The sequence below is a fragment of the Actinia tenebrosa genome, unplaced genomic scaffold, assembly GCF_029948245.1.
Source record: "Actinia tenebrosa isolate PJP-AT-01 unplaced genomic scaffold, QUT_ActTen_1.0 PGA_scaffold3__52_contigs__length_22856419, whole genome shotgun sequence".
NCBI lineage: Eukaryota > Metazoa > Cnidaria > Anthozoa > Actiniaria > Actiniidae > Actinia > Actinia tenebrosa.
The window spans coordinates 15,797,173-15,808,225 of NW_028292580.1; the positions used below are offsets into that span (position 1 = coordinate 15,797,173).

An 11,053-nucleotide genomic window follows, 5' to 3' on the forward strand; every position below is an offset into this window, starting at 1 on the left:
GGGAAAATGAAATTTTATGCACTGGGAATGGGATTCACACAAAAAAGAAAGAGAGAACAATCAAAAAGATTTAAGCAAAATATAGGCTGCGAAATGGGACTAGGAATTGCCCCCTGCAAGGCCCTCTTCTTAAGGAAGATGGGGGGGGGGGGGGGGGGGGGTGGGTGGTTGTCGTGGTCACGGCCCCTCAGGGGTTGCAGAACGCGTTACATATCATCATCCGGCCCTTATAAAGAACGCTTTTATACTTATATGGTGTTGCTTTTGCCAGCTGATAGGGAAGAGCTAGAGAAAATTCTAATTCCGTTCTCATTCCCTCCTTCTGGACCAAAGGCTGCAACTATCCCTCAGTGACCTGCTCTTAGTGGACCAAATAATGAACTATGTGGCATACCTTTTAATATTTGTTTTGATTATTTAAAAATGAAAATTGGATTCAAGTTTTTTACTGGGAGAGGAAGCCAGGGAGGAAGCCAGGGAGGAGGGGGGTGGGGGTGGGGGAGACCTTTATCGTTGTTATATATAATGGTGCTGTAAAGCTTTTTTCGCGATTTTTTAGTCTTGTTGGAGATTTTAAAAGCCTTTTGAGTGTAGAAAAGTACAAGTTATACATAGTGACAACATAACAATGAATCGCATAGATGTTGTCCAACAACGATCGATTCCTTTTCATTTCTCCTTTGTTATATAGTAAAGAATTTCATAGAGAAACCTTATGGCCGGATTCGCGTCATCGATAACAACGTTAGTTCAAACAAAAAAAAGAAAAGATTTAACATAATTGGAAAAATTAACAATGTCAAGAAACATATATGAATTGGTTAAATTTCGTGACAAAATATTTTTTTGTTCTCGGCTGTCTATGAAATTAAAACTGGGAAAATCCTATTTTCATTTCAAGAGTAAGCGACATTTCTATCAAACATTTTAAAATGATGAATAAATATATTTCTTCAAAACGCTAGCTAAGAAATTGTCTTGTCAAAAAGAAATATCCCAAATTCATTTTAAGTTTCAGAGTTCATTACATACGAGTTAAAATAGCGTCCGGCTTATCAAACATTTTGATGGCAATGTCATTAATTGTAGAAAAATTGAGTGGATTTGAGAACCGAAAAATATCGATCAAAAAGGGCGGTGTATTTTATGGTGTGAAGAGTTTTTGGTATGCAAATATGACAATCGTAAAGCAAGAAATTTATTACAAACCAATGATGCTCCATGTCATGTGCACCTGTCCTTGTGAGGTTCGACCACCGCGATTCTGTAGACCAAAACTAACCCAATAAAGTAATACTTTCTTCTGTTTTGGTTGGCGTCTACAATGCAGCGTGGATGGATTCTGTTAGTGTTGTCTATTGGAGTAATATTAGGTAAGAATGAAACAGTAATATAGTAGTTGTCTATTGTAGGCGAATGTACTGCTTTGAGTAATGCCGAATGAGACTACGAATTGTCAACTTCAACACTTCTGGCTTGTCGTAAGTGTGAAAGAATTCTACACAAACTCCACAAATTCAATTTTTATTATTATTCAATGCCACACAAATTAGGAGAACTACGATGGACAAATCAGCCCTTACGCGACTGCTTCAGCAAATGCTGCAGACAGAAGCTCCCAAAAAGGATGCTAGTAGTCCGAAAAGGGGAAAATGATGATGATGATGATGCTCCGTGACTTTCTGGGTCATTCAAATTATATATAGCTGAATTGCAATAGCAGTTTCGTTTTAAACTGAGGAATCAAAACTCCAAATTTTGTTATCCTAAGCAAAGGATAAAGTTGACGCAAGTAATCACTGAATCGATTTAAATAACTAGACTCCAACTGAATCCAACTGTTACTGCCAAAAGTGCACCCGACAGTTTTTCGCCCGGGATGTGATCTAATAGTCGTGCATCATATTCAGACTTGTCACATTTTACAAAACCTTTTCGATACGAAAAGACAAGGAAATCCCGTTAGAAATTCAAACAGGTTCGGTTTCAATTGTTTCTTAAGAAAATTTTCATTTGGGGCTTACCTAAAAAGATATAAAATTTCAGATATATTTCAAATTAAGACTCGAAGGTTTGACTTCATTAAAGTAAAAATTGAAGGCTGCAAGAAATGGACCCTGGAGGAGATATTTACTTAATAATAACGGTTAAAATCTTGTCCGATAGCTTTTGAATCGAGTCCATTTACTCGACCAGCTATATTTGTGTCTCGTTCGTATGACTATCATTGAATACAAATGGAAGACCGACTGTAAAGTTTATACAATTTAAAGCAAAGTTCATCATGGAGATGAACTGTCCATAACACCCAGTATAATAACGATCGACTTGTCTGAACTAACATTAAAATTCAAATGAATTAACTCGAAGTTGCATGAATCATATCTGACTTTTAAAACATTTATCATAACATTTAAGTATAAAACATTTGAATGAGTCAAATATGATCAAGAAGGCATAGCACGACTAACAATGTAACATGGAAATTTTGCACCTGCCGAGTTGCGGGCCACGAATTTTGTCGAGAACTGTTTTTCACTGTAAATTGAACATCAATTATCGAAACTTCATTCTTCTTTCTATGCTTTAAAAACGATCCATATATTAAATCGATCTGTGAGGTAAGAGTATAGTTCTAATTATGATTTTCAAAACGTTTTTTTTAAAACTTCCCATAACACCAAAAATGATGCAACGAAAAGTCGAGAAAAAACCTTCTCGTTCCTAATTTCATCGTAAAAACATTGTTTTTCGCTGATTCTAATGCAGGGGGAGTGCTTAGCTTCAGTCTTCGTAGTAATCAGAAAAAAATGCACAGCTTGAAATAAAGGTAATCTGTACTGCTCAGTCCTCAGTAAAAGTATAGGTGCCAGTGATCATATTTGTGCATTGAAGACGTTTATCTGACGCCATGCTGTGTTGCATTTAGTTCTGATTGATTCAAAGTGAAAAACAAATTTAAAGGGACTATGTTTAGACTAGATATTATCCTGTGATTAAAAGGTTTAAAGTATGCCGCCATGAGGTGCTCCACTTGAAATCAGACCTCGCGTCTTCTTCCGTGAACTTCAGTGGGAAGAGATGGTCGTGGTTACTTTTTATCAAATTCATGCTAATGCTTAAGCTATTCCATCTGCCTGAACGGATGGTGGAATTGATGTTTGTTGTAGATAGAGCCGTATTTGTGCACATTTGTGTGGTTAGAATGACCGATAAATGGACGAGAAAAAATACCGTATATTCCAGTTTAACTGTTGTTTTATTTAAAAAAAAAACAATGTCTTCCCACTTCAACCTACCTTTTTTATTTCTCACACTTGTTTTTAGCTAGTTATCTCTTCTGTTTTATTTCTTGAGTGTAATACTTGTCTTTACTGGCAACACTCGAGAAGATACGTCATGCCTCATGTTTGTCGTCTGAAATAGCCAAATATGTCAAATATAATAATATTAACTTATTGTGTTTCCATAGTGACGAACCATGTCTTGGGACAGTCACCCACCTGTAGTATGGACGAAGTGAAGAAAGACTGCAGAAACTGTTCACATGAATTCATTAATAGTATGATCAGGGAAGACCAGTTGTCAAACTGTAGGTAAGATAGTACCGTGCCCTTGCTTTAAACCAGTGGATAAAATCGTCAGTTAGTACAGTCCATGTACCCAGCGGCAATCAACAGTCCTTACAGCCAGCGGTAATTGACAGGAAGTCGGTACTTGCAGCCAGCGGTAATCCACAGGTAGTACAGTCCTTGCAGCCAGCGGTAATCCACATGCAGGTACGTAGTACAGTCCTTTCAGCCTGCGGTAACCGACAGGTAGTACAGTACTTGTAGCCAGCGGTAATCGAGGTTATATGATCAAGGAAGACTTTGTCGAATATCTTGTAAAACGCATGGCATCACCTTTGTATCTTTCAGCGATGCATACAAGAAAATGCAATCTTGCGTTCACGACATCGTCTTTGCCAAATGCTTCGCTTCATTGGTCAACAGAATCTCCTCCCTCAAGGAAGGTTTGGAAACTCTTCTCCAACTGTATCTGCAATCGTTAACCAACCTTGATGTGATGTTCTGCGGAAAAGAGATTGGTAAAAGAGTCAATCTGACTACGATTCCATCGGGGTCATTCGTGCAGATGTATGCACCATGTGAGCAGCAGGCTTATATCGAAGGACCAAAATGTGCCCTTGACTTTTACAACGCATTTAAAGTTAACAAGACAGACCCATCCTTATGCAGGCGAGTTATTTTTTTGTGATTTAAAACATTTTTACTTTATGATCAAGCCATAGATTAATTCATTTCCATATCTTGCCTTATAGTTATTCATGAGACTCTAGGTCCCGTTCGCACCCACCCTCTTGGTCCTTCTTTCTTATATGATTTCTTTGTTTTCTTATCTTTTTTCTTTAGTATGTTTGTCAATTATATTGTTATTGAGAAATTATGAAAGGCCAATATAGCTGTTAAAATTTTTTTTATGGAGTGAAGACAAAGAATGGTGCATGTATGCAGTAGGTTATAGGATCCCTTTATCACTTTCTAATGATATCTCTAAATCATCATAATTCTACTTGACTCACAGAAAATACATAAATGCCAAAGACTGCGAAAATGACGTGAGGAAGACGTACTGCAAAACTGAAATGGCCCCAGAAGTTGATCCTTTCCATCCGTTCTGTAGCGCTACTCCAGAGGTCCACGGGACTGCACGACTACACGGCTCCGTCACAGAATCAGCGGTCACCATTTCTGTGTTGATGGTCCTAAAGCTATTCCTAGTGTAGTTACGATTGTAGTCATTGTTCATGAGCTTTTTTCTTTTAAATTATCTGCTGAGTAAACCAGTGTTCCAAGTTACCGCGAGGCGCATCCATGGATGTTAAAACTAATACATCGATCCCGCATTCATTGTTCTACCTGAAAATTGTAAATACCTGTCTTAGAATCAATGCAATCTAAAGTTACATCAAGAAAAAAATCCATAACTACTAAATAATCTTATGAATTAGAGTTTCTTGATCGGACATTCTGTATTCCATTGGGAAAACTACCCATTTTTTGGTTGGGCGCTCCGTCCTTTCTCGAGGGTGTATATGGGATTTAATATTAAGTGTTATAGGCCCGATTGGTTTTTACTGTTTTTATGCTACGAAGGACAATTTTTAAATTAAAATGTTAAGTGTTATGCAACTCCCACCCTCCTCTGCTATACCCTCAATCTCAGTCCCCAAAATATAGGTTCACTTTTTCAAAAACCCAATACTCCGAGATTGGGACGAGGGCATCAGAGGCCTACATATGTCACTGGATTTTAATAAATAGCCTTTGATAACGGAAATACGGTTCGACCAGTATTATATTTTCATCCTCGGATTGTCTGATTCTGATTAAAACATACACAAATAGAACGCGTGCAGTTTTGCCGCTTTACCCAAGATAATGATGGGTCGTCTAGCCCTTAGTTCATAATTCAACACAGTATTGATCCAGGCTCAGTGTGGGCAACGAAATTTTATTACAAAAGGACCATTACTGCGAACATAAGATATCTAGACACAAATATTTGCGACTCAGCATATAATGCAATGAATTTGGATGCGTCAGTAAAATGAAGAATATAATATTCCGTACGACGCTACAGCTGATTGACACTTGAAAATCTCTAAAACGTGTGAGTGGGTGTGATTGCAAATGGGTGTGTCTCGTATCTCTAATGTGTAGATATCCATCTATTTTCATTCCTATGAACATCTTTCTGATGTTAAAGATGACCTTGGACGTAACTGTACAAAAAATAATTCTTAGAAAAAGGAGTTGCCAATCTTTTATGAATGCGTATACGTTTATTTGCCGTGGAGGAAATTAGTTAACATAAAGTATTCAAACACTTCCTTACACTCGCGTGGGTGTCAAATATCTTCTACAGATGCGATGAATGAGGTTTACGTATGGCGCACGTAAGTCAGCCTCACTTTAGGACACTTATTCCAAGAATGTCGCAAATTCTCGAATTAACTGAAAGCTAGAAATATTAGTCTCGTGCCTCGGATATTACAGATTGAAAGAATATTAACTATATTTCTAACATTCACCAATCTTGAAAAAAGGTGTCCGGAGAGAGTATACCCCGTTTTAGTTCACGTTCAAAGCAGCTCATAAAAATATTTTGTTGTCCGACAATAATAAGGTATATTTGCATTCCCGAGGGTTCTAATAGCTACTGTGTTGAAAAGAACGACATTTTGAGGTGGGCTCCATTAATAGTGAACTTCCTCAGAGCACTCATCAATTGGATACCGATGGACTGCTCAATATTTCAATATAAAATAACTCATGATTATACCGACTATTTCCTGATCTTTCAATGCTATCATCTACCGTATGTTATATTTCATATGTTTTTTATTCCAAATAAAAAATATTATTTCAAAACTTTTATCCTTTGTGAGCTGGTAAACATAAACGTTAACACCCAAGGAAATTTGTGACCAAGAGTGACCAAATCGCCATAATACTCAAGCGAATGGCCAAGAAATTTCAAAGCTTAAGTATTCCTCGCCATTGTCAGAGAACTAGGTCGGACCTTAATTCGAAAAAAGTCTAGTTTCATTTTGAATTTTCGGCATGTTGTTTTTGACGATCGAATATTTTCTTTTTGGCTATTTTGTATCGTTTTACGAATCATCAGTAGAGCCTACGCAAGTGGAACTTCCTGAAAAAGGTTTCTCTTTCCGCTGTTTGAGATGCTTAGCATAAGTGGTTTGTGATTCGAAAAAGCTACCAACCAGTTTATCCGGCCTACTACGTTTGTAACCAAAGATCATTTATTTCGATTCAAGATGATACGTGTCTTCATTAGTGTACAAGATGTTTAGGGCTACATCATAGATGGCTTGCAATCATTTTCAAGTGAATGGCAAAAGTTAAAACCCTAAATCGTCACATTGGTTCACATGACTAAAGAATGAGTAATAGCACGTACATGTCTCTATTGATACATGATTTTTAGGGCCACACAATCGATAGCTTTCTAATATTCCCAAGAAAATGGCAAAATATACAACACATAGACCCCTTGCACTGAGTCCCGAGAGATATTGTTTTGGGGGACAAAACAATGGATTTTTTATGTACAAAAGTGCCGGCGATTGGATGTTGTTAAGGCAAGACTTCCTATTCTTCCCGACCGAAAAAGAAAATAAGGATTAAAGAAAATAGAGGATTTTCAGGCCAATTAGGACAAAACCACCTTAGGATGTAACAGTGTTAAAAATAACCATAGTGCAAGGTCATTATCCAGTTTGGTGGCAAGTTTGTGTTTCAAAATCAATTAGAATAGTAGTCTCTGTCTAATGATGTGTCTGTCTAATTATCGAAAATGAAAACTTATGTTCCATAGTGTTAAAAATAACGGTGAAGTTGAAAGGATGCCAAAGTCGCAATCAAGTTTGCTCTACCTGTCTGAGAGGCTTTGGACCATCACGTGATGGCAGCCATGACAGGAGACAGGAACAATTGAATCTGGTCAAATCTGATTTACTAGAGAAAGATTTTAGTTTCCCAGGGCAAAAGGCTCTATAGTGTTGCGTCCCCTGTAGAGCGGCCATCACGTGGTGGTGCAAAGCCTCTATTAGATTTGATTCCACGTCGCTTGTAAGATGTTGTTTAATTACCAAGAAAATGTGCCCCTTGTATTGTTCAGGTCAAAAATAGCTCCCAGCACGGCTTAAAAAAGACACAAGCTCAATGTTATAGCTTTGCGGTTTTTAAAACCCATTAAGACTATGAATAACTAACTGTTTAAATAATTTGTCTATCGATCAGTGAAGCAATTAGCAACTTCCTCTCAAGGTGTGGAATGTGTAGCCACGGAAGGTCATGGAGTCAAGAGGAATATCATGAACACTCGATCAGGATATTCACAAACACTTGGTTGACCACGTATTTTCCACTTGTTTGACGTACGAAAGGGTCTCTCGTACTTTCGAGTTCTACTCCTGATACACGAAAACAATATATCCACCAATAAATACTCAAATAAACAAGAAGAACAAAATCTACGAAGTAAACGAATAAAATGAAACCGAAATAAGAAGGAAGGACTAAGGGTAAAAAGGGAATCAAAAAAAAAAGGATAAACCAGAACGAATGGAAAACTTTTAATTAAAATGCTTTTTTCCTTTCTGAAAACAATAAGCCGCTGGCAAATAATGGGTAAACCCTCATCAGTCATAATTTGTCAAATTTCAAATTTCAAATTTCAAAGGGTTACTAAAGTAAAGGCGTTCTTTCTAGTCCTGGAATAGGTTTTTAATTTTAACTCATTTGCGTTTTCAGCCGCCATTTTAACAAAGGGTCTATTGCCATGCTTCCAGGAAGCAAAACATTCATTATCCCTCATCTTGTCTCTATCATAAATATACGCTAACGTACTAACTAGCTAATGATTTCTAAATGGTTCTAGCATGTGGAGGCAGCTCGTTTTTACATTCGAGGGATAGCTGTTGTCGATAATGGCAATACAAGTTAACAGTAGTCTACATTATTGACCTCAAATTAAGAGGGTGTGTATGATCTTCAGCGGAACGAGACAGTCTTGAACTTGTACTGAACTAATGGCTTATTTCAAAGCAACAGACTGAGATATCAAAATCGATTCGAGTTGTAATAAGCCGAGTCCTAGCTAGCCGAAATAGTGGACATCTTACTACGTAGGTGATGTTGCATGGCGTCTCTATAAGCAATGATACGGAAAAGAACAAATACAAAACTAAAAAAACGACTGTTATCTATTTTCCATGTGAAAGACTTGTATATTTTCGTTAAAAAGGCCATTACATTAGGTAAAAGTATAACATTTTACACCTTAGAAAAGTGATTTATTGGCTCATTCTGCCAAGAAAAATCTTAAGTAACCTCTATGCAGCATCTAAGATCGTAAGTCTGCTCACATTATCCATATGACATGGTACATACCACATTGTTCGTATTGAACACTCTTTTCTATACTATTGCCAGCTCACAGACAAATCAGTTATATATGACGGAAATCCGAGAACCACTAAAAGCCGGAGTTCCGATTCACGTGCATTATATTTTTCAATATCTTTTTCGAAAAGATGCTTTGCAGCAAGTGAAAGCAAAGAAGTCTGTGCCAACTCGACCTCAGTTATATTTTGCTCCATATTGAAACAATATCGATTTATGGTAGGCTATCGAGAATTCCCTTGAATATCTTTATTTTTATTGTCAAAGTGGTCGATACCTACAGGTTTTCTCTATTGCTATCTTGTTTTACTATAACCTCTTTAGTTTAGTCGAGAATTCCCTTGAATATCTGTATTTTTATTGTCAAAGTGGTCGATACCTACAGATTTTCTCTATTGCTATCTTGTTTTACTGTAACCTCTTTAGTTTAGTCGAGAATTCCCTTGAATATCTTTATTTTTATTGTCAAAGTGGTCGATACCTACAGGTTTTCTCTATTGCTATCTTGTTTTACTATAACCCTCTTTAGTTTAGTCGAGAATTCCCTTGAATATCTTCATTTTTATTGTCAAAGTGGTCGATACCTACAGGTTTTCTCTATTGCTATCTTGTTTTACTGTAACCTCTTTAGTTTAGTCGAGAATTCCCTTGAATATCTTTATTTTTATTGTCAAAGTGGTCGATACCTACAGGTTTTCTCTATTGCTATCTTGTTTTACTATAACCCTCTTTAGTTTAGTCGAGAATTCCCTTGAATATCTTCATTTTTATTGTCAAAGTGGTCGATACCTACAGGTTTTCTCTATTGCTATCTTGTTTTACTGTAACCTCTTTAGTTTAGTCGAGAATTCCCTTGAATATCTTCATTTTTATTGTCAAAGTGGTCGATACCTACAGGTTTTCTCTATTGCTATCTTGTTTTACTATAACCCTCTTTAGTTTAGTCGTAATGTTTTCCCACTTTAGACCACGTGTCATTCTCTTGAGAATAAGATTCTTCGTTCAAGTTGTATCCATACTCATGTGTCTTCTGTACAAAAGTAAACAATGAAATAATACTCTACACGTAGTCTGAAATGGCCAAAACGTTACGCCCAAGTTAAAAATGTTTACATGATGGTCTAAAACTGAGACTACTGAATGGTATCAAGTTATTTGAATACACAAAGCGGATTGTTTGGGCCGGGCAGATAAGGAAATAGAAACAATACCGATATTGAACCAGACACCGACCACATGAGGATACAAATGATGACACAATGTCTTGCGAGGAAGCAAGCAGGAAACATGCTCAAGCACATTAGGATGGGACTAGAATATCTGAAAGTTAGAAAAAATCTCGTCAAAGTAAACACTGAAAATACTTTTTTTTTTTCTTTTCTTTTTTTTTTTTTTTTTTTTTTTTGCAATTCTCGGCATGATATCACTTGACGTCAGCCATTTTGATGAAAGCAATACAGACTGATGGCCGACAGGTGTCCCATGTCAGACTCCTTGAAATAAGTAATGATCATGATAGATCAGAATCAATCACTCAGAATAACAAACTTAAGTGGACCTTTATCCATGTCTTCCTTTCTTAAGATGGCCCTCATCTCAGTCTTATTTCATATCCTATCTTAGAACAAGTTTCATTCCTATTTCAAACCATGGGTCATTGCATGCTCAGAGAATAAGTTTGTCTTACTGGCGAATAAAGAAATCATACTCAAGAGAACGACAATTTGAATTGGAAAAACATCCGTGCAATGAATTTTTTGACAATTTGTTTTGCAAATACCGCGCAAGTTCTAAACAGAGTAGAAATTTCGCTCCCACATGATACAGATACACTTGAGGAATCTTTTAACCAATCAGCGCGCGAGACATATCTACACACTTTGTTTAACACTTTTAATCTCATTTTAAAAGTAGGTCAATTTAACGAGAGATATGAGTCCATTGCAAATGTGTTTTGAAGAGATTCCATGCATTCATTCATGAATTGCATAATTCTGCATGATTGAGCGATAGAAGCGTGTGCTGCAACTAAAGTCATTTGCTAATTATGATGAATAATG

At 36.8% G+C, this 11,053-nt stretch overlaps 1 protein-coding gene and 1 long non-coding RNA gene across 2 annotated transcripts; one reads left to right on the plus strand and one right to left on the minus strand.

Annotated features, from left to right (window-relative positions):
• Positions 1-1,198: 1,198 nt before the first annotated feature.
• Positions 1,199-5,343, plus strand: LOC116303272 (uncharacterized). The gene is made up of 4 exons (XM_031712786.2): positions 1,199-1,373; positions 3,473-3,596; positions 3,921-4,241; positions 4,588-5,343. Exons 1-4 carry the CDS (start codon positions 1,325-1,327, stop codon positions 4,787-4,789), a joined length of 696 nt encoding a protein of 231 aa, XP_031568646.2. The 5' UTR covers positions 1,199-1,324; the 3' UTR covers positions 4,790-5,343.
• LOC148908738 (uncharacterized) lies at positions 3,241-3,770 on the minus strand. Its single transcript, XR_016120666.1, has 2 exons — positions 3,504-3,770; positions 3,241-3,417 (listed from the first exon to the last, which is right to left on the minus strand). It is a non-coding gene; the product is annotated as an uncharacterized LOC148908738 (long non-coding RNA).
• Positions 5,344-11,053: the final 5,710 nt, after the last annotated feature.